We start from the raw sequence: 24,218 nt of genomic DNA on the forward strand, positions 1-24,218 counted from the left end.
CTTTGAGTACCTCTATCGGTTCTCCCTTCTATTCCAGTCCCGTATCGTTCGTGGAAAGAAAGATTGTCGATACGCCTCTGTGTGGGCTCTAATCTCTCTGATCTTATCCTCATGGTCTCTTCGCGAGATATACGTAGGAGGGAGCAATATACTGCTTGACTCCTCGGTGATGGTATTTTCTCGAAACATCAACAAAAGCCCGTACCGAGTTACTGAGCGTCTCTCTTGCAGAGTCTTCCACTGGAGTTTATCTATAATCTCCGTAACGCTTTCGCGATTACTAAATTATCCTGTAACGAAGGGCGGTGCTCTCCATTGGATCTTCTCTCTCTCTTCTATCAACCCTATCTGGTTCGGATCCCACACTGCTGAGCAATATTCAAGCAGAGGACGAACAGGTGTACTGTAACATACTTTCTTTGTTTTCGGATTGCATTTACTTAGGATTCTTCCAATGAATCTCAGTCTGGCATCTGCTTTACCAACGATCAACTTTATATGATCATTCCATTTTAAATCACTCCAAGTGCCTACTCCCAGATAATTTATGGAATTAATTGTTTCCAGTTGCTGGTCTGCTATATTGTAGCTAAATGATAAAGGATCTTTCTTTCTATGTATTCGCAGCACATTACGCTTGTCTACATTGAAACTCAATTGGCATACCCTGCACCATACGTCAATTTTTTCCAGATCCTCCTGCATTTCAGTACAATTTTCCATTGCTACAACCTCTCGATACACCACAGCATCATCCACAAAAAGCCTCAGTGAACTTTCGATGTTATCCACAAGGTCATTTACGTATATTGTGAATAGCAACGGTCCTAAGACACTCCCCTGCGGCACACCTGAAATCACTCTTACTTTGGAAGACTTCTCTCCATTAAGAATAACATGCTGCGTTCTGTTATATAGGAATTCTTCAATCCAGTCACACAGTTGGTCTGATAGTCCATATACTCTTACTTTGTTCATTAAACGACTGTGGGGAACTGTATCGAACGCCTTGCGGAAGTCAAGAAAGACGGCATCTACCTGTGAACCCGTGTCTATGGCCCTCTGAGTCTGGTGGACGAATAGATACAAGGACTAAGGGCCATAAGGGAGACCATCACAGGCAGTAGGAAATAAGTGTAACAATTTTTTTCATTTAGATTTTTGCCGTTTACTGGGCGATATAACTTAAATAACCACCTTACATGTCACAGGAGGTTTCTTCCCCCATCCAAGTGTCTTGAATTACTGCTGTTCTTTAATAATGAATGTATCCGTATATCGAACGAAACTTTAGGATTATGAGACAGGGAAGAAATGAGTGTTACAGTTGCTAGAAGTTTTGTACTTTTTATTTGGTTTTGTGTTACACACGAAGTGCAGTTAGTCCGGTGTGGGCCTTAATGGACGAGAGCGTGGCCGTAGCCTAGAGCGGGGGCGGCGTAGCCGTAGGCTCCGTATCCGTAGCCCAGAGCGGGGGCGGCGGCGGCGTAGCGGCCGTAGCCGTAGGCAGGGGCGGCGTAGGCGACGGGGGCGTGAGCCACGGCGGGGGCGGCGTAGGCCACGGGGGCGTGGGCCACGGCGGGGGCGGCGTAGGCGAGGCGGGCAGTCTGCGAAATCCTGTACGTGTTGGCCACGGAGGAGGCGACCGGGGCGTGCGCGACGGCCACAGCGGGGGCGGCGTGCGCCACGGCGGCGACGGGGGCGGCGTAGGCGGCCACGGGGGCGGCGTAGGCGGGGGCGCCGTAGCCTCCCAGGTAGCCGGCGGACGCGGCGGCCACCAGCGCGGACAGGATCAGCTGCGAGGAAGAAGCACGCTTAGCCTTTCGTACTGGACGATCCTCACATTTAACATGTGTCATCTTCCCTGTCTTCACGCTACAGTGCTTAAAAATAAATCAGAACAAAGGAAATTTAAAGAAGTAAAGCTCTTCAGTGCTGTCATCCTCGAATTGCATCTTCAACTACCAGATGCTTAATCTCTTGTCTCATGCGTTAAGCGGACGATCCATGGAAAGGTCACTGTCGCTCGTACACTACCATGCCAACAATTGATGTAGGTCTTCAGAACTGGAACAGCTGTTTGTCTCTCAAATAGCCCCCCAGTTGACTTCATAAGACTAAGGCAAACTAACGACACGTTCTTATTGGGAAGGTAATCAGAACAAACGGAGCCAGCAGAGACATCAGCATACTAGACTCTCATTCTGGAGGATGATTGTTCAAATCTCCATCTGGCCATCCAAATTAGGTTTTCCTTGATTTCTTTTCACTTAAGGCAAATGCCAAGACGATTCCTTTAATAGTGCACGGTCGATTTACTTACCCCATCCTTCCCTAAACCCTGTTTGTGCTCTGTCTCTAATGATCTCGTTGGTGGCAGGACGTTAAACCCTAGTCTACCTCACAAGAGCAGGAAGTATACATGGAAAAGCACGGAGTAGGGAAGGATTTCAGTTAGATTACATCAGAGTCAGGATCACATATCCTCCACATAAAAGTTACACATGTCGTCCACTCGGCCTTGGAGCTGCACATTTGATAGCAAAATGGCATAAAATGGAGCCTTTATGTACAATTCACCCACAGTCCAGGGATAGCGTCTTTGATTAGTGATCAAAATTACTCGTTCCTGGGTTTCAACGCCCCACCTCTTAAATTTTGAATAAAAGTCAGTATTGGTGGCCGAAGACTTCCGGAAACAGCGTTTTCAAAAGAGGGCGAAAGAGTGGGAAGAGGTTCAGGGCACTCTCTTGCCCACGGTCTGAGAAACTACCCCTAAAGGCTGAAATATCAGCAATTACCAACAGCAAGAGGTTTCAGAAGGCAATGGAAACAACTGCATTAAATACACATAGCGTATATTCACGGTACATGTGACCTGTAATTAAAAAAAAGTCATGATGATCTCTCCAGTGGCAAAATTTTCCGGAATAGTCGCCTATTTGGAACTCTGCGTGGGAGCTGCCTAGAGGGAGGTGACAAAGAGAAAAAAAACTGAATAACGTTCTATGAGTTGGGGTGTGGAATGACAGAGCTTGAAAGTGGTAAACAAGCTGGAAAATCTGAAAGGCTCAGCCTGGATACGGTGGGAATCAGTGAAGTGAAATGGAAAGAAGACAAAGATTTCTGGTCAGATGAATATAGGGTAACATCAACAGCAGCATAAAACAGTATAACTGGGGCTTGGTACTAGAACTGGGAGAGGAGAAACACTAGTTGAGTTCTGCAATATATTTCAAGAACTAATAGCGAATACTCTGTTCAAAAATCACAAGAGGAGGAAGTATACATGGAAAAGCACGTAGTAGGGAAGGATTTCAGTTAGATTATATCAGAGCCAGGCAGAGATTCCGAAATCAGATAGTGGATTTTAAGGCGTACCCAGGAGTAGATACAGACTCAAATCATAATGTAGTAGTGATGGAGAGTAGGCTGAAGTTTGAGAATCAGTACACAAAAAGGTGGGATACGGAAGTACTAAGCAATGAAGAGATACGCTTGAAGTTTTAAGGCTATAGATACTGCAATAAGGAATAGCTCAGAAGGTAGAAGAGGAATGGACATCCTCCAAAAAGGACAGAAGTTGAAAAGGAGACCATAGGTACAAAAAAGGCAACTGCGAAGAAACCACGGATGACACAAGAAATAGTTCATTTGATTGATGAAAGAAACGTAGTCCGTGGGAAAACCGGAAAGGAAGAGAATTGTAGCAGTTGTGTTACTACAGACGAATGTTGAAGATTAGGTGGACTAATAAGATAAGGAATGTAGAGGTTCTGCGCAGAATCAAAGAGAAAGCAAAAAGAAGCCCAACGAGAAAGTGAATAAACAGGTTTCTATCGTCCGCAATCTATGCCAATTAGCATGCAATATCGTCTATGATGTGTGAAGTTCAGTCCCGGATCTGAAGCAACAGAAGGATTTTTTCTGCTTTATGAGACTCACAACTGTTCTACATCAGTGAATTTCCAATTACTTTCCATTAAACAGAAACATGTGTTGCACCAAAGTCCACGAAATTCCGTCAATATTTTACAGATATCGTGTTTTACATGGCATTCCAGCAGTCCTAAGGATTCTACTGTAACTAGCGTGTTAATCTCAGCACCGGTGCGCGCATTTCATATACTACACAATCCATGGTGCGCCAAGTGATCGAGATTTAAGGTTTATCGCAGCTCGGGGCACAGTACAATCGGAACCTTAGTATTTTCAGTCTAGCACTTTTATCCCTGGAACTAATCATTCACGTGTGCTGTAATTTCATGTTGTTTAACTGACTCCTCAAGTTCTTCTCTGTTACATTTCCCCTTAACAAGAAATTCGTGCTGGATAACGTGCTTTGAATTCTAGTAATTGTTTTCAGATCTTGTTTTTCTTTACATACCGGAAGAATCGTAACACGCATGTTACCCAGCAGAGGTTCGCAAAGGGTTCACTGAACGCCAGTAATAAGCAACAATTAATAATGTAGGTACTTTTAAGTGTTGCAGAGCAACAACCACAACATTTTCAGTCTAGTAACTTGACCCTCGGATCAAAATAATCACCTGGTGAATGGATGAAAATAAGAGCATAAAAGGAGAAGAAATTCCCCTTTGTACAGGCATTATGTACCAATAATTTAAATTATAATTATAACTTAATCTCATTCTTAAGTTCGGTAGCAGTGACAGATATTTACACTGCAATAACATATTGTTGAGCCTACGAGTTTTGTGACTAAACTCGCCCACTTGCTGTAGTAAGATTATCCATTTGTATACGGGGTCCCTAAGCGGAACAACGTGAATTTAAAGGCGTCATATTCTTCTAATATGTACTGTTTTAAGTAGTGAAATATTGGTGTCTACGTGGCGGTGATATTTACCAGTCATAGAAGGTCTACATTTTCATTGCACGAGCAACCTACTTTATCTATTATATAACGATTGTAGAAGAAAATTCTGTATAAGGAAGCTCGCTCAATACCGCCTGTCTAGTTAACGAAATACCTTATGAATTAGCTCAAACTACATGAAAATAAACTGATGAAAACTCTCGAGTTTCAAGCCGGGTGGGAAAGTACAGCGACATTTCGAAGAGTGCCATATGCATCGTCTTCTGTCAAAGTGCTCTTTATCAATAATATACGGCGGAACATTCCACATTCACACATGACAATTGTTTACAGCCCGAGCTTTCGACAAAATTTCTACGACGGCGAGTAAATTGGAAGTTTTTGTTGTACAACACTTGCTAGTAAGCACAATGCATGTAGGTAGCTGCAGATTAAGACCAAAATGAAACTCAGTTTCTTTAGAATTGCTTCTTCGTCCTGTCTTCAACCTAAATATTTTGTCTTGCTCTTTGAAATCATGCTCTATACACAGCAATGATAACTTATATAAAATAAGTTTAAGTGTTCCTGTTTAAGCTTGAAGGTATTTGGCCCTATTGTCGCAAATACTTTTCATCTCCAGTTTTTGACCACGAGATGGAGCAATTTAAATCCACAGTTGCATGTTCTAATGTCCAATTGTTACTCCCAATAACTCCCCACAGTGTCTAAAAAAGTGTGCTTATGTTACACAGTTTAAGTACTTGAGACAAGATGGGGGAGAGGCATCCGGAAAAATCTCACCAAATCTCATTTAAAGGGAGTGGGGGAGGGGGAGGGCAAAGAAAATCTCACATCAAGATTTTGATTCACAGAATATACACCATTTTAAAGGATAAAATTTTGTTTCACAAAATTAATAACGAGCATAGACTATATTAAAGTGCCCGCCGGTCATTACGACTCTCTGAACTAATCTGAATGCTTTTACACATGTGCATGCCCTGGATTTCCCGATTTGGAACAAGTGCCACTCAAGTATCAGATTTCACTCAGGGAGTTCCCTGTCACGCTGGTAGAAATCACTGTTCTTCAGTCAGTTAGTCAGTCAGGACGTTCTACAACGCTTATAGCCGATATTATGTTCAACATGAATGTGTATCAAAACTTTTACAATGCCTATGTTAAGTGACATGCCGGCAGGTCGAAAAAACACGCACAGAAACAAGTTAGTCGTTCTTGGGAGATAGCTAAGCTGAAGTTCACCGGCAAGAAATCACTTATTGATCACATAAATCAAGACATTGAAAAGGTACGTAGTCATACGGTTCCAAGAAAGGTACAGACAATATTGTCTTTCATCTGCAAAGAAAATAAAGGTACAATGGCATTTACTGTATATAATATATCAACAAAAGATCAATTTTTACGATACGATAAGGTGTTTTCAGTCCCCATAAATAAATACATTTCATTTTTACGTATTTATACTCAGCTTTTACTAGGTAGTTCACGTGAGAGGAAGCGGAGTCCCACCATACCTCACATTATGGGGGGGGGGGGGGGGGGGAGATATCCCTAATAGATGTTGCCGATGCGGTTTTCGCGTGGTGTGTTTGGGATATGAGAGGCCAATTAGTCAGGAGTTGCATTACTACAGTATGTAGATTTCTAAGATCTCTACCCAAGTCATATGCGTATCACATTTACTTAGTGCTAACGATCTAATCCATCTCCGTAGAATAGTAGCAGCCCAAAAGACGTTGTTAGAATTCAGAAAAACTGAAACCCTTAATCGTGTGGGAGGAACTTACTTCCAACGCAAGAGGTTTTTGACGAAAAATGAGTTAGTACTTACGAGCTTGTACATGGTGGAGTGGTTGTGGCTGTGTGTCGGTCTGGCGATCGAATACTGCCAGTGGAGCCGCGTAGGTTCCTTTTATACGCGGGCGGCTTTTAGACAGTGCCGGTCCTTTCGCTGCTCTCGCAACGACGGCAGCTGTCCCGCTCGCTCATTCGCAGTCCGGTTTAGTGCTGACCGCCCGCGGGCTCCACAAGACAGTCACCAGCCAGGTGTCACAACTTACGACACGACTCGAGTCATAGCACACTGCCCGGGCTCTTTACCCGGACACCACTTGACAATAGGTTGCCGTCACCTACTGAACTAGCTAAATCAGTCGCCGCGATCACATCTCAGTTACGGAGAGATGAGAAGCTGCTACTATAAAGCGCAACTTCTGTCACACCTCTTCATTGGCAATCCCTCTGACAACAAAATCAAAATAGTAAATCGCTGAGCTGTTAACTGCCTGCATTGAAATTTGCGACTAGGGAATTTCGAGGTAACATACACTGAACCCCTTGTCTGAACTCCTTAACATATCCGAAAGGTATAAAAACTGAGGGGTCATACGTGGTGTTTCCTTTTTAAAATACACTACTGCCCAATAAAATTGCTACACCATGAAGATGACGAGCTGAAGACGCGAAATGTAACCGAAAGGAAGAAGACGCTGTGATATGCAAATGATTAGTTTTTCATAGCATTCACACAAGGTTGGCGCCGGTGGCGACACCTACAACGTGCTGACATGAGGAAAGTTTGCAAACCATTTCTCATACACACACAACAATTGACCGGCGTTACCTGGTGAAATGTTGTTGTGTACCTCATGTAAGGAGGAGAAATGCGTACCATCACGTTTCTGACTTTGATAAACGTCGGATTGTAGCCTATCGTGATTGCGGTTCATCGTATCGCGACACTGCTGCTCGCGTTGGTCGATATCCAATGACTGTTATAAGAATATGGAATCGGTGGTTTCAGGAGTGTGATACGGAACACCGTGCTGGATCCCAAAGACCTCGTATCACTAGCAGTCGAGATGACAGGCATCTTATCCGCATGACTGTAACGGATCGTGCAGCCACGTCTCGATCCCTGAGTCAACAGATGGGGACGTTTGCAAAACAACCATCTGCACCAACAGTTCGACGACGTTTGCAGCAGCATGGTCTATCACCTCGGAGACCATGGCTGCGGTTACCCTTGACGCTGCATCACAGACAGGAGCGCCTACGATGGTGTACTCAACGACGAACCTGGGTACACGAATGACAAAACGTCATTTTTTCGGATGAATCCAGGTTCTGTTTACAGCCTCATGATGGTGGCATCCATGTTTGGCGACATCACGGTGAACGCACATTGGAAGCGTGTATTCGTCATCGCCATACTGGCGTATCACCCGCCGTGATGGTATGAGGTGCCATTGGTTACACGTCTCGGTCACCTCTTGTTCGCACTGACGGCACTTTGAACAGTGGACGTTACATTTCAGATGTGTTACGACCCGTGGCTCTACTCTTCATTCGATCTCTGCGAAACCCTACATTTCAGCAGGATAATACACGACCGCATGTTGCAGATCATGTATAGGCCTTTCTGGATACAGAAAATGTTCGACTGCTGCCTTGGCCAGCACATTCTCCAGATCTCTCACCAATGGTGGCCGAGCAACTGCCTCGTCACAAAACGCCAGTCACTACTCTTGATGAAGTGTGGTATCGTGTTGAAGCTTCATGGGCAGCTGTACCTGTACACGCCATCCAAGCTCTGTTTGACTCAATGCCCAGGCGCATGAAGGCTGTTATTACGGCGAGAGGTGGTTATTCTGGGTACTGATTTCTCAGGATCTATGCAAATTGCGTGAAAATGTAATCACATGTGAGTTCTAGTATAATATATTTGTCCAATGAATACCCGTTTAACATCTGCATTTCTTCTTGGTGTAGCAATTTTAATGGCCAGCAGTGTATTTTAAAAGGGAAACACCACGTATGACCCCTTAGTTTTGATACCTTCCGGACAAGTTATGGAGTTCAGTGCATCTCCTGATGGAGACCAATGGAGATGCCCGAAGAGCAACTGTAATGGCAAACTTTTTACGTTCGGAAGTGATCATAATTTACTTTAATTTTCGTCGAGTGCAATTGTAATTCCATACACTTCAACCGATTTAAACACGACCCAGCAGTGACTTGTGACTTTTCGATAAAGCTCGTAAGAACTACACTGACGGAAAACAAATTGCAACACAAAAGTACCATATTTGAGTGATTGACTTTGAAAGATCACCTATTAACGTAAGCATGACATAAGCCATTGCGAAACCGAAATACTGGTGCATTAATAACCAGTGTCCGCCAGAATGTTCGATGCAAGAATACAAACGTGCATTCATTGTGGTGTACAGTCGCCGGATGTCACTTTGTGGATTGTACTTCTGCATCTGTTGCACTTGGTCCATGAACACAGGAGCGGTTAATGCTGTTTGCGAATAAAGCTAGAGTTGTCGTCCCATGATGTCACATATGTGCTGGACTGGAGACGGATCTGCTGATGAAGCAGGCCAAGACAACATCTCGAGACTCGAGACCCTGTACACCACGTTGGATTACAACAGCACTATTTGGGCGAGCGTTATCCTGTCGGAATACACCCCTTGGAATGCTTTTCATAAATGGCCAGCATAACAGATCGAATCACCAGATTGAACTAAGAAATTTGCAGTTATGGTGCATGGGATAACCAGGAGAGTGCTCCTGTTGTCATACGAAATCAAACCCCAGACCATAGCTCGTGGTGTAGGTCCAGTGCGTCGCACGATGAGAGGTTATACCTGCGCTGGCGAAACATTGCACTTGATAGATCGCTTTGTGTCAAGTTAGGTAGGCTATACTGTAATAGCGATGTTTCAACAGCAGCCTCTATACACACAGCAGACGATACAGTTTTCCGTCCCGACTCGTAAATACAAGCGATTGAGCAATTACAGAGTATACAAAAACTCGTTTTTAGTTATACTACAATGACAGGAAGTAAACAACCGTAAAAAAAATTGCACGTAAAAGCGTAACAATTCACACTCTTTCGATAAAGGAGCAAAAAAAATACAGAAAACAAGCACCTGACTACTGGTCCTTTAAAATTAATACTGCACATAGTTTACAAAATAAATAATAACCGAGATTGCAATAAATAATCAATATTATTAATTTTTCACTCACCAGTTTACAGCGATAATGGCGCAATTCCATCCAGCTCGCCATCGTCACTGTTGTCCGATTCATCGCCAAAACCATCTTCATCGTCGTCATCAGCAAGACAAATCATTAACTGTTCATGGCCACTGACAATGCCTTCTATTATCTGTGCTGCTCGTATAAGCTTCTCGCCGTGCTCAACTTTTTTCTCCATGAGGCTGCATCCACAGTCACAAGAGCTTCACGCAACAGCTTTTCCACCTCTGTTATTGTAAAGTACTTGCTGTTGTTCCTTACGTATATTTTTACATCACTCTGTACTAACTCAATAGAGTTGAAATGGCAGTGATATGGTGGCAGCCTTATTACACTGTGACCCTGCTCCTTGGGAATTTCGTCTACTACATATGTAGGTGTCGTAGGCTTACTTTCTTTAACAAGAGAATATAACAGAACCTTTGTCATACTCATATCCGCTGCAATATTCCGAGCCTATAACCACTGCACCATAACTTCTTTCCGATCATTTGTGGTTGGGGCTTTGTTCAGTATCACCAAATGATATGGAGCATTGCCCATTACAATTGTTGTAGGGGCAGGAAATTGTTTTAAAAGGTTACTGAACCACTCAACAAATCGTGTGTAATCCATATCTTCGTACTAATCACCAGTCTTTTTTGATCTAAAAACTAAAAGTGCGTCGGGGACAAAACCACTGGAGGAACCTGCATGGCCCACAATTAATCTAGCTGCTCTTCCCGTCGGATGATGGGCGCTACTGCTGTGTGTGTTATCCGTCCAGCATTTACTGACAGCTTCCCCGGCATTAACCCACGTTTCGTCTAGCCAAATTTTGGAATGAATGTCTCTGCCCACAATTTTGCGCAAGAAAATGCTTCGAGCGGTAACAATATGTGCCCTTTCTAACAGTACTTTGCGTCCGTCTAGCGTTTTGTAACGGAAACCCATATTTTAGCACAATTTTTAGTGATGTTTTACCATCCCTGAAGAGTTCACTTTCTTTTAAAGAGACTAATAACTTAGCTAGAGTTTGATACTCATTTCTGCTGTAGTAAGCATAAACATGCCTGCGAATTGCATCAGTCTGGAAAGAATCTAAATCTGTGATAGGACTAGGCTGCTTTTTCTTCATTCCCGGGGTCGTTAATAATGTATTATTTGATCGACAGCTGACTTAAGTGTCTTGTACGTTTTGTAGTAATACTCCCTTACTTACGAGGTGCAATCAAGTTCTAAGGCCTCCGATTTTTTTTCTAATTAACTACTCACCCGGCATCGATGAAACTGGCGTTACTTCTCAACGTAATCGCCTTGCAGACGTACACATTTTTCACAACGCTGACGCTATGATTCCATGGCAGCGGCGAAGGCTTCTTTAGGAGTCTGTTTTGACCACTGGAAAATCGCTGAGGCAATAGCAGCACGGCTGGTGAACGTGGGGCCACGAAGAGTGTCTTTCATTGTTGGAAAAAGCCAAAAGTCGCTAGGAGCCAGGTCAGGTGAGTAGGGAGCATGAGCAATCACTTCAAAGTTGTTATCACGAAGAAACTGTTGCGTAACGTTAGCTCGATGTGCGGGTGCGTTGTCTTGGTGAAACAGCACATGCGCAGCCCTTCCCGGACGTTTTTATTGCATTGCAGGAAGGAATTTGTTCTTCAGTCGTCAGACCGGCTTGTGCGAGCCCGGGGTTGTTTCGGTTTGTCACACGATGTTCTGCCTTCATTAAACTGTCGCACCCATGAACGCACTTTCGACACATCTATAACTCCATCACCACATGTCTCTTTCAACGGTCGATGAATTTCAATTAGTTTCACACCACGCAAATTCAGAAAACGAATGATTGCACGCTGTTCAAGTAAGGAAAACGTCGCCATTTTAAGTATTTAAAACAGTTCTCATTCTCGCCGCTGACGATAAAATTCCGTCTGCCGTACGGTGCTGCCATCTCTGGGACGTATTCACAATGAATGCGGCTTCATTTTAAAACAATCCGCATGTTTCTATCTCTTTCCAGTCCGGAGAACGAAAAATCGGAGGCCTTAGAACTTGAATGCACCTTCTACTACGGTTCTTGCACTAATTCCAAGAGTTTTCGACGTACGTTCCATCACTTTATCGGCTGGAATTGATGGCTGTCCATGAATGCTTACTTAGTTTTCCTCCTGCTCGGAAGACTCATGAGTTCTGCGTAGTGAATTTTTCAAGTATGTAAACTCACAACGTAACAAAAGTCACAACGATATAGAAAACAGTACAACGAAAACACGTGGTAAACAACATACAATTCACGTTGTTTATACATTCACTAAACAAAGCCGGCAACGCGGGAACTTTGACGTCACAGCACGTCAGTAACAGCAGTGCTCACTGCGCTGTGATTGGCTGGCGCCCCACGCTGGACGCCTAGCGCCTCTCGTTCTTCACTTGTTACACTGTTACGCTGCCAACTTCATACGCAAACGTCAAGTGCAATGTTTCAGCGGCCCAGGTATACTTGTAGGCCCTCAGCTGTTCTTCTTCTAAGCAACACACGGCCATCTCTGAATTCGAAGCAGAAAAAGCTTTCATCAGAAAACACAGCAGACCTACACCCGGTCCTTCAATGAGCTCTCGCTTGTCACCACTGGAGTCGCAAACGGCGATGGTTGGTATTCGGTGGAACGTACGCTACACTGCGTTTCGTTCGGGGCTGTCCTTGATGTAACTGATTTGTAACAGTTTGTTGTATCACTGTGGTCCCAACTGCTGCACAGATTACTAATGCAGGCGCAGTACGATGCGCCACAGCCATACGCAGAACACGATTGTCTTCCCTCTCGGTAGTGCCGTATGACTACCACTGCCAGCAATCATGTACAATGACTACGTTCCTGTCAAATCTTTCTGCAATATCGCAGAAGGAACATCCAGCATCTCGTGGCCCTATTAGACGACCTCGTTCAGGCTGGGAGAGGTGTTGATAATGGCATCTTCGTCGTCTTAAACGCATTCTTATCTAACATCCACCCACCAAGTCCAATCTAAAAGTTACCTAACGCTCAAAACCACTGCAGGGTGCATATGAAGCAAACCTGATTTGCATCCTTCTGATGACGCTACTTGCGCCATTCTCATGCGACTGGCGCGAAATCTGAGTGGACTTCACCATTCAGATGTAGAAACACGCCTACCAACTTTCTTTCGTGTCGCACGACTAATTCTTGGCGTTTCGATTTTTTTTTTCAGTCGGTGTAGTTGCTCTTGATCGATATTCTTTGGTTGGGAGATATACAGGCACGCATGCGCTGGTAGTTCCTTGCTCCTTGGCGACAGTGCTCTTAGAGCAACTGTTCAGTATAACAGAGGTAGTGGTGGAGGCCATAAGGCGCCACGTGTAATTTTACTGATGTTCGAAACAGGCTTATGTCTGTTTAAATTATTTTATTGATCTTGACGCAGCCGCTGGGCTAAGACATTTTTCGTTTATTAGTGTTTATGGCTTCTGAAGAAAGCTATATCATTATATCAGAAACCATGGCCAAGGTTTAAAATAAACATAATTTTATACAATGTGGGGTATTTTTCATTCGAGACTATTTTCCTTTTAAAGAAAGAATCTTTTTTAGTTAGCTGATTTTGTTATTTTCTACTTACTAAGTTCCCCGAAGGTAAAATCAGCAGTCGGGAACTATTTTAACAAAATCGCCTAATCGAAAATAGGTGATTACCACTGCCACTTTTTTTCTACCTGCAACCAAAACTAGACCTCTTCAGGCCTTGACTCCTACTTAACTGAACCCCAATAAGATAGCATAAAAAATTGGCCTCTCGGCACAGGTTATTCTTGAAGAAAACAATGACGTTATCATTTTTCAGTTAATGGTTCCAGCCACGGCTTCACTATATTTGTCTCTTTCCTACGGAGTTCAGTATCTTGTTCAGTATTTAATAATACTTCAGTTCTCTAACCACTAACAGGTCTCATAAATACTAAGAATGTAGGCTGCCAGTCAACAAGTAAGTCTATTGAGTCAACTCCGCATACTCAAGACTACTTTCAGGCACACACACACACACACACACACAGCTCTATCATTCTTTCGTTCCGAAAGGGCAAACTACCAAAATCCTCCATAAAATTATGTCTCCATTACGAATAGCACCATAAAATTTCTGGTGACAGACCACCCAACCTGAGATACCCACTAGCGAGAAATCTCTCTGAACAAGATATACTAGCGTCACAACGTGTCATTTGCGAACACACACAAAACCGACAGAATTATCCGTAGGAACCTGGCGACTCATTTAACAAGAACTAATCCCTGACTGAATCCTCTTCAGGGTAGTGCCAAATGTTAGATGAAACATTTGCCTACCCCACCTGAAGCATTATTCCCACTTCCCCCAGAGAGCAACTAGCTCTTCCGTCCTGATAACTTCAAAATACATGACCTTGCTCGTAACTCATTCAAAGCGGTACTCTCTCTCACAGACGTACTCAGTACCATTAAACTGAACAAAAGAGTAGCATCATCATCCCTTTCAGTAATATTCGTATTGTTCATCTGCGCCTTCGCAGTGGCCAGTTGCGTACTTCGAGTGCATCACTTTGCTTGGCTGCTGATGTAAGCATCGGATGCGGTTGTTTCTTCAAGTTTCCACCTCAGTTATACGTGACCAACAGTCCACTTGGACAGCTCTAAAAGGGTTGAAATCTCCCTGATGGATTTGTTACTCAGGTGACGTCCAATTACTGGTCTACATTTCAAATCACCGAGTTATCCGATTTATTCTAGTGTTACCGTTTCTCTCCTGGCAACACGACACTCCTCATCTTCTTTTACACTGGTGGGTCCCAGCTCTCGCAACATCTAGTGGTCGGTTCTGCATTGCGTAGGGCTGTATGGACACGTTTTATCAGACAGCGTAGCGACTGATTATTTTATTGTACACTTAATAGGACTGCTTTCATTGATGCAATCAAGAATGTTTCACACGACTGACTTATATCAGTTAACATTGCCACCACCAGAATTATAAATACAGCGTCAGATGGTCACCAAGTAATTATCCTGATATAGCAGAACTTCGGTACCATCCTGATTCTTTCAGTCGTTCTGTTGATGGCATATAGTGGCCGATACCCGTTAACGATATAATACGTTTCCTGTGATTGCACCAAACAAAATACTAACTATAGTAATACAAACCTCCCAGGTAATCAGGGCGAGCCAGGAAGCATCTGGAATTGAATGTGGATCAGCGGTGTCGGCTTGTCTTCACCGACAAGCACCTATGTCGTAGAAGTGAGTGAACGCACGTCTCAAGCATGCAGTCATACGGGTTGAGCTATAGTTGAATTCTTTTATCTTGGCCGATCGTGCATGCCCGCCCAGACACGGGAGATTGCTGCGTTGCCAGTTGCACACGACACAAGCGCCAATAGAAGCAGCGCCATAGTATAGCATAGTTCGCAAGCTTACGTATAAGGGGGAGCGCGAAGTTCATGAAGTAAAGCCACCACGGCCGCATTAACCCTTTCGCTGCTACAAAGACGTGCTCCCTGCATTCCGCGCTATGCGCGATTTTGTCGCTGCACTGCTAGCCTGTGCATACACATCGTGTTCCGACTGCTTTGACGCTCTTATCATTCGATTGCACAAAAACTATTTCGCCCAAAAATTAGATTTTTACACATCTTCTTGACTGATACCTCCCCCCCCCCCCCCCCCCCATAAATGACTTAATTTTGTTTCGATGTTCAACGCAGTTATCATGCAGCATTAAATACAGTAAAGCATTGCACGAAATTTTGAAGAGTTTACAGAGGTAAAAGACCATACAGTATACTTTCCGTATGGTCGATTTTAGTTGCCACAATGTTGAGAATGAAATGTGGACAAGATACCTAAATTTCATATAAAATTTACTGTATAACAATATCAAATTTAAGTACCACATAGGTGTAGTATGTAATATTGAGAAATATTCCGTCTTTCACGATTGTAACAAAAGTTTTATTTACACTGACCACGTTTGGCCTTATTTTCAAGCACTTCAATCAATCAAAAGGAAGTAGACAAAATACATTAAACAAAACTGTGGACTTACAAAAACATTAAGACTTGAATAAACCGTCTATCAGTGAAGTGCTCTGAACTATGTCAAATATAATTTTTGTGTGTGGCAAACACAAACATCATTTATTTGCTAAAACACTGATCAGCCAACACAAACGTTGAATATTGTGTTACCGCAACACAAAACTACGAAAAGTGACTTGGCAATGGAGGAGACAAAATACTGTCCACTGAAGATGCTTCAAACGAGAGAAACGCGTCTGGTCTAAATAAGTCGCTTATTACAGTTGCAGAAGAGGAATATATTTCAGTACCATTGGTAAAACTGCGACTGTGGAACAAAAACAAGAAAGAGAACATGAGTACCATTGTGTATGTGCCATACCTTTCATTGACTGAAGTGCTTTAAAATAAAGCCAAACGCGTCTGGTGTAAATAAAACTTTTATTACAGTCGCGAAAGACGGAATATTTCTCAATATTACATAATACACCTATGTGGTACTTAAATGATATATTTTTATACAGTAAATTTTATATGAAATTTAGGTATCTTGTCCACATTTTATTCTCAACATTGTGGCAACTCGACCATACGAAAGTATACGCTATGGATTTCTACCTCTGCAAACTCTCCAAAATTTCGTGCAATGTTTTACTACATTTAATGCTGCATAATAACTGCGTTGAACATCGAAACAAAATTAAGTCATTTATGGGGGGAAGGTATCAGTCAAGAAGACGTTTAAAAATGAAATTTTTGGGCCAAATAGTTTTTGTGAAATCGAATGATAAGTGTGTCAAAGCAGTGGGAACACCACGTGTCTGCACAGGCGAGCAGTGCAGTGATGACAAAATCGCGCACAGCGCGGAATGCGGGGAGCACGTGTCTGCAGCAGCGAAAGAGTTAATGAAGAGGCAAAGCACTAGAAATTTCAAAAAATTGCATTCAAACGAATATAATTCGACAAGTAAGGCACTTCTATATTTTTTTAAACAATGAAAATATTAAACACTGAACACGGTTTGAACTTATAACCTTTCGCGTAGAAGCCCAACACCTTAACCATGACGCTAAACGCAGCTCGTCTGACTACAAAGTGACATGAGGACTTTAACACGTCACGTAAAATACTGACAAACACTGATGGTATGACTATGAATTACTCACGCTTCGTCGAAGTACAATAGGAAATAAACAATTACCGCTATTCTTTATTGCGAAAAAGCGGTTCGTGAGATTGATACAAACACCTTTCCTTGCTATTGCCTGAATTAGGAGTCTTATTGCTTGTTTGCTTTAATTAATTAATAGAATATGAAGCAATTGGTATAAAGAATGCTTTTTCCAAACTTTCTATAAAAGAAAGTCTGCTATCAAGACATTGCTTTTGTTCTATTACTTTATTTATGACTGAACGTTTCTAAACCTGAGGGCACTAGTCCATGCTCTGCACTGCAGTCGAGATCTGGCAACGTCGTTCTCTGTTCATTGGCTGACTGTGTTTTGTGACGTCAGATGCGCAGAACGAACCTAAACTCGGCCGCCAACATAAATGACGCGCACTTTAGGAGAGGGAAGCCATGTTTTGGACCAGAATCGTTTATTAATACCGGACGACTACCATCACCATCGAGGATAATTTGAGGGCTGTGCATTATTAGGACAGGATCCTTCATCCTGTAGGTCAACCCTATTTCGATTATGGATTCGCCTTTCCAGACGATAATGGACGAGCATACGGCACCTATCTCGTCAACACCTTCTTCTAGAAGGCAGGAGTAAGCCAAATGGAGGATGTGCTATAGTCCAGTTAGCTATGGCTCGCTGCAGTTCGCAACAGCCACTCCAGAAGACCACACTTTCAGTGTAGCAGAGCCCTCACGCTGATGTCAATACAGTGACAAGTATGCAAGCACTCGGCCAGTTTTTGACAATTAGTCAACATCATCTTCTGGGACCAACGAGTTGTTACAGTTTCAGATGAGATGTGTTTTCATAAATGTTGCATTTTGTACTGCAAGGAAACAGCATCCGGTGATGCTCTCAGAGTCAATGATAGTTGTAAATTAGCCAGTACTGTGTAAAAAATTGTGTCAGAGTTAAGTGAATTTTTCATTCATTTATGTAATATAGTGAACTCATAGTGTACTAATTTGATGAGCCTTCTCCCAAAGCGATCAAAGAACCCAGAGTTATGGCCGGACAAAAGTCCAGGGTGTTTCAAAGAGAATGACCACCGAGTTCTAAACTCCATATTTATTGATAAAAGCACACTACAAACAGGAGATACACGGCAGACTATTTACAAAATCTTAACGTTTTAGCTACGCTATTCCAAATGCTCTGTGTGTCCACCAGCAGCATCACGAACATCTAGACGATGTCATAAACTTGACACAGTGTATTTGCTATTCTGTTCTTCACTTCTCCTATGTAGCGAGGTCAAAAAAAAAAAAAAAAAAAAAAAAAAAAAGGAAGGGACCGTAGTCTCTTTCACGAGGAATGGCACAACAAACGTTCAGTTTACTTGAGTCTCTATAGTGCTCAATAATGTCATAAGGGTTCTGGAATCCCCACATGGGCTGCACGTTATGTCGAATTACGTTACCGCTAACGTTTCATCACTGAAAATTAACTGTGGTAAAAATATATCGTCTTGCATGTCGTCTGGCAGAGCATTGCTAAATCCACCCGTTTCCTTTTACCACCAGACCATCTAACAGAGATTTTCTGAGACTCTAGGCCATGCCCGCTCCAACAACACACGTTCCTTTTGTCGACACGTCCCACGTTTCGTAATTATTAACTTCCGAAATCAGGTCATTCTTTTTGAATTTAGCTATCATCTAGATGTTGTTCCTGCTGTTGCTAGTGGACACATAGAGCATGTGTAATAGCATAGCAAAAAACTTTAAGATTTTGTAAGTATTTTGCATTTATCCATAGTTTGTAATATGCCTTTAATAAACAAATACGGAGTTTTTAAAGCAGGTCACTCTTTTTTGAAACGCCACTTGTTCCGCCTACTCACAATAAATGGTGACGACGATTGGAACTTAATCGGCTCCAGCTGCCTGCCTGTTCACGAGATGTGCAAGCTTTTCTTACTGTTCCTGTTGTATTCTCTTGCATTTATGGCTCAAATGGCTCTGAGCGCTGTGGGTCTTAACATCTGTGGTCATCAGTCCCCTATAACTTAGAACTACTTAAACCTAACTAACCTAAGGACATCACACACATCCATGCCCGAGGCAGGATTCGAACCTATGACCGTATCAGTCGCGCGGTTCCGGACTGAAGCGCCTAAAGCTGTTACACAGAATATTTTAGGTGCACACACTGGCACCGCAATTCTGAAACTGCTAGATTCCTACTTAAAACCATTTCCGTCTGTAGTGGAATATCAAACAAGTGAGAAGAGATTGATTTTCAGGCTGCTTTTGTTGCCGGCAGACCTGAGTAGCGCCCTAATCTTGTCAAGTATGTGGAATACACTCTTGATGTCAAGTTTCTTTAAAATTCATCCTATCTTAAAGAATATGACACAGCGTAAGGGGCCGGCCGCTGTGGCCGAGTGGTTCTAGGCGCTACAGTCTGGAACCGCGTGACCGCTACGGTCGCAGGTTCGAATCCTGACTCGGGCATGGATGTGTGTGATGTCCTTAGGTTAGTTAGGTTTAACTAGTTCTAAGTTCTAGGGCACTGATGATCTCAGATGTTAAGTCCCATAGTGCTCAGAGCCATTTGAACCATTTGAGCTCCTTGTGCTTCGGTTGTTAATAGCGCTCAAGTCACTCAGACTCACGTACTGAATTTTATCCGTGTAACTAAGAACAGTACTCAGACAGTAACCACATTAGGAGTAAAAACTTCCTGCTTCGTCGTACACGGTATGGGCTACAAAACACTGAGAGATAATATTGTTCTCAGTGCTTTTTGACGCTCAATCGGAAAGATTGTCCTTGTCGCAATGTTTTCAATGTGTATGCAAAGGTCACATTTAACTGTACGTTTACGAGGCAGCCAGTGCACAGGTGCTAGCACGCTGCAGTCAACACGTGTTCACAGCGCAGGCGACACCACACACTGGAGCGCGAGCAGAACCAAGTACTACTACGTTGCGGAAAGCTTCCACTGTAATATGCTGCTTCTGCTTCCTCGATAAATAAAGTCACTTATGTCAGAACCGGTAGCACACAGCTACAGCGGCGTACTTCTATTTTTCTGCCCACAGTGGACATGAAATTTCAGTGCTTGGAGTGTGTAATTTGCCAGCAACTTCACGCGCAGTGACAAAGTGTGTTTCATTTCAAGTACTCAATTCTAAAAACAGTGCAAATTTATTTGTGTTAAATTTATTTGATTTATTCGAGTTATGGTTTCAGAACAGTGTTTTACAAACCAGTGTTTCTGACTTTTTATGGTAAGTACAAGGAACTATTTGAATCAAGAATATGAAGGAAAAGATCTTCGAAGCGCACATCGCTATCAAGGACATTGCACAGCCTCGTTTTTCTCTTGTATGACATGTCCCTCACGCAGTATGTAAGCAAGTTGCTCAGAAATCACAAAGATGGCAAGCAAGACAATGAGGTTTCTGTATTCCAATGGGCATCATTCTTGGCAAACCTTTCAGATAGTTTACATCTATGTGCTGAATTTAATACCACAGTAAACCCACAAACTGCAGTGGATTATTTTCCTCTTCCACGTCCAGAGGAATTGATGGTCAGACTGGAGTAGATACTTTTCAAACACAGATTTGCGAGAGGTATACGTACATTTACCGCTAGATGGACAGTCCAAATAATGTGATTCTTGAGTTTCTCCCGGCGTATTTGATAATCAAAATATCCATGGGTGTACTGCCGGTCTATAGTGTCCAACGGAAACAATATTTCGGCGATCAAACATGTCGCCATCATCAGGTGAACTGACGGACTGAGCTCCTGTGAACGTGCCGGCACTGAGATCCGTACGCTACGGATGCTCAGGGGGAACTGGGTTCGGTCTCGTCTCGTCTCGCTTAAATCACGGACCTCCTCTGTCCGGAGATGATGGAGGCTAAGCAGCAGTGCTGCTATTCCTCCTTTATCCTCTATGTTGTCGTATGGTTGGCCTCTCGGTCGAATGGGCCTCTGGCTACCCCGCTGAGTTTAAACTAGCGTAGTAGTTGATCGCTGGCATGTCCGCGGCGGCGGCAGATTTAAATACCCTCCGCCCGCGGGGCGCTCCCTCCGCCGTCCGCGCCCCGCGCCACGGTAGCGCGGTGGAACAGATTGCGACGGCTTGGTTTAGCCTGTGAAACCACAGGGCACTTAGGATGTCCCTTAGGTTAAGAGTCGCTCGCTCGATCGATTGCGACGGCGTCTGAGATGACGTCGGTGTGATGGCTCTGTCCGCCGAGGTCGTCACAACTATGCGTTTGCTCGATTTACTCTTGATTAACCCAATCGCTGGTTCCCAAGCCTTGCTAAGATTATAGCCACAGTCACGGTTTATGAGGTCGTCATAGGTGCGAATTTCGATGGCCTCTCTAACAACGCTGTCCCAGTATCTCGACGTCTGTACCAGAATCCTCGTGCGGTCATACTCCATGGCGTGATTTTCCGACAAACAATGTTCAGAGACCGCCGACTTGCTCGGATACATCAGTCGAGTGTGCCTCTGGTGTTCACGGCATCGATCCTCGACGGTACGCATCGTCTGAGCAATATACGACTTGCCACATTGACACGGAATCTGGTACACGCCGGTCTTCCTCAAACCGAGGTCATCTTTGGCGCTCCCCACCAGTGCACGAGTTTTATTCGGAGGACAAAACACAGTTCCGACCCGGTGTTTCTTCAGAATGCGGACGATTTTCCCCGAGGGTGCGCCTGTGTATGGAATAAATGCAGTGCCTACCTCCTCCCTCGTGTCTTCATCCATCTCAACAGGTTGTGCTGCAGTGGTTGGGCGGAGAGCACGTTGGATCTGCCACTGTGAGTACCCATTTTTTCGAAACACAGTGTCGCGTCCCAAGCGTGGGTTTTGCGAGGGATTGAGCGACACGGTTCGTAAACGGGAATTAGCAGGTTGACCTAATTGAGAGGGAGACTTTTGATCTGGCTAAGATGTTAAATTCCCTGGTGCGAAGGTACAAGGCTAGGATGTTGGTAGAAGTATACTCGTATGGACGTTATAAAAGTTCTAATTTATTCATAAAGAATACAGATCACCCTAACTGCGTAGTGATTGTACCTACAGAATAGCCAAGCCCATTACAGAGACGGTGACTGACTTCCACCGTTCTGGCTGCCTGATAGAACTTTCCAGCACTTTGCTGCCCACACTAGCACCCTACGTCAGAGTCCCGCGGTCGCTGCCTAAACGCTCATCGACGACTATCTCCAACTGTCTGCCTGCAGCCCGCCCTCAGCCCAAGTCGGCTGCTACTCACGCTGACTACCGTCGCTGCCTAAACCCGAGAGAGAGAGATCCCCGGAGCGGCGTGCCTCCGAGTTTTGTTAGCTCTTCCCCTTCGACCCCGCCAGCGCTTGGCATGACGTAGCGTCGAGTGCAACTTTTCCTTATTAGGGATTGTTTTAGTATTAACTTCAGTACTTTTCTTCAGAAGCTGGGTGGAGGGGTAGAGGGGCCTCTCCCTATATGGTCACGCACTGCGTCCTGAGCCCTTCATTGGCTCCTCATGACGTAGTGCGGTCCCCACCTAGGGCCCTCTTTCTTTCTCTCTCCGCTCCCAGACTTCTCCCTCTAGCCAAGAGTGTTGATACTGTAAGTTATTGCTTATTAAGGGACCTGCCCAGAGCGCCCTTTTTATCTTAATAGCTGAGTCTGCTTCCTTGCTTATCACGCGCAGCTGCCTGGCCGCTTGGACCGCCGCCTCGGCTATCTGGCTGCGTCGTTATCTTTTGTGACCCCTCTGACACGCCTGGCGTCCCCTGTTAACTCTATCTCCCCGTATGATTTCTGGTGTATCGTCTGAGAACAACTGCATTTAGACTTGGCTTTTGTGCGGTTACAACACCTCCCCCGCCAGGGAAATTGGCGTTACTCCTCAGAGTAGCGTCAATTGTGACTCTTTTATTTTTTTTCCATTACATGCTTTACAGATTTGTTTATTACATTAGCATCTGATATGTTATATTTTTCATTTTCATTTAGTAAAGTCAAATTCATTAAACACACAATAATACAATTACATCATACATGCCTAACATTCAGTTATGTCAAAAGCATTTGCATTAAAATCAAAAGACACTTTCATTGATACATACATTCACATTTCAATTAGAATTACATTTCAAATACAGTTACATTTCAATTACACATTTCAAATACAGTTACATTTCAATTACATCTTTCAAATACAGTTACATTTCAATTACACATTTCAAATACAGTTATTTAACGTCTGTTTCTGAAAGCGACCGTATCACCTTGGTCTTTTCCACATCTTTCATAAATTACTATCTCTTCAGTTTCTTTATTACTGTGTCTTCTAGCTGAACTAGTCTCTGGGTATTGGTTCACTATGGTATTTCTTATACATACTTTTCCACAACAATCACTGTCTTCAAAATATTTCCATATACTTTTAAAACAGTCTTTACAACATTTACAGTTTTTACAACAGCATGTTATTATGATTAGAATAACTATTGATATGGCTACATACGTAGTTATGGAGTAATGTGTGAAGTACCTGAAGTACTTCATTTCCTCCTCTTGTCTCTCTACCATCTTCTGGACATCATCCAGTCTTTTTCCTGCGACTTTCAAGTCGTCTAACTGTGTTATTACCTGGTCCAATGGCAAATCTAATGCTAACGTTGAGACATTCCTTTTTTCCTTGGTTACCACGCAACAATCGAATTCTAGATTGATCTGCGGAACTATGTCTTTCTTCGTCACATTACTCTGAATCACTCTATCTGTTTGTATGAACACTCTAGTGCCATACCCCTCACATTTACTGTAAAAACTAATTTTTCCTACCCCTTTTATTACTAGGTCCTTTGGTGGTTCCCTTCCACACAATACTGTTAAGCCTTCTTCCTTCGGTGCTACATATAGCCATTCGTTACTGTTTAGATGAGTCCAAAGGCTCTGATTCAGTGCGACTATTTTTCGCACACAATCTTCCGGAATTTCTCTTACCGGTTGCAACAATTTGGCTTCGCACTCTTCGTGGTCGAATGTTGACAGCAAGGCGAATGCTTGTTTGCACAGTCTCCTATTTTTACTTAGCTCCTTGC

The 24,218-nt window shown here is 43.4% G+C and overlaps 1 protein-coding gene across 1 annotated transcript; it reads right to left on the bottom strand.

Annotated features, from left to right (window-relative positions):
* Nucleotides 1-1,331: 1,331 nt before the first annotated feature.
* Nucleotides 1,332-6,730, bottom strand: LOC126278675 (cuticle protein 12.5-like). The gene is made up of 2 exons (XM_049978915.1): nt 6,678-6,730; nt 1,332-1,796 (listed from the first exon to the last, which is right to left on the bottom strand). Exons 1-2 carry the CDS (start codon nt 6,687-6,689, stop codon nt 1,398-1,400), a joined length of 411 nt encoding a protein of 136 aa, XP_049834872.1. The 5' UTR covers nt 6,690-6,730; the 3' UTR covers nt 1,332-1,397.
* Nucleotides 6,731-24,218: the final 17,488 nt, after the last annotated feature.

This window comes from Schistocerca gregaria, chromosome 6 (genome assembly GCF_023897955.1).
Source record: "Schistocerca gregaria isolate iqSchGreg1 chromosome 6, iqSchGreg1.2, whole genome shotgun sequence".
NCBI lineage: Eukaryota > Metazoa > Arthropoda > Insecta > Orthoptera > Acrididae > Schistocerca > Schistocerca gregaria.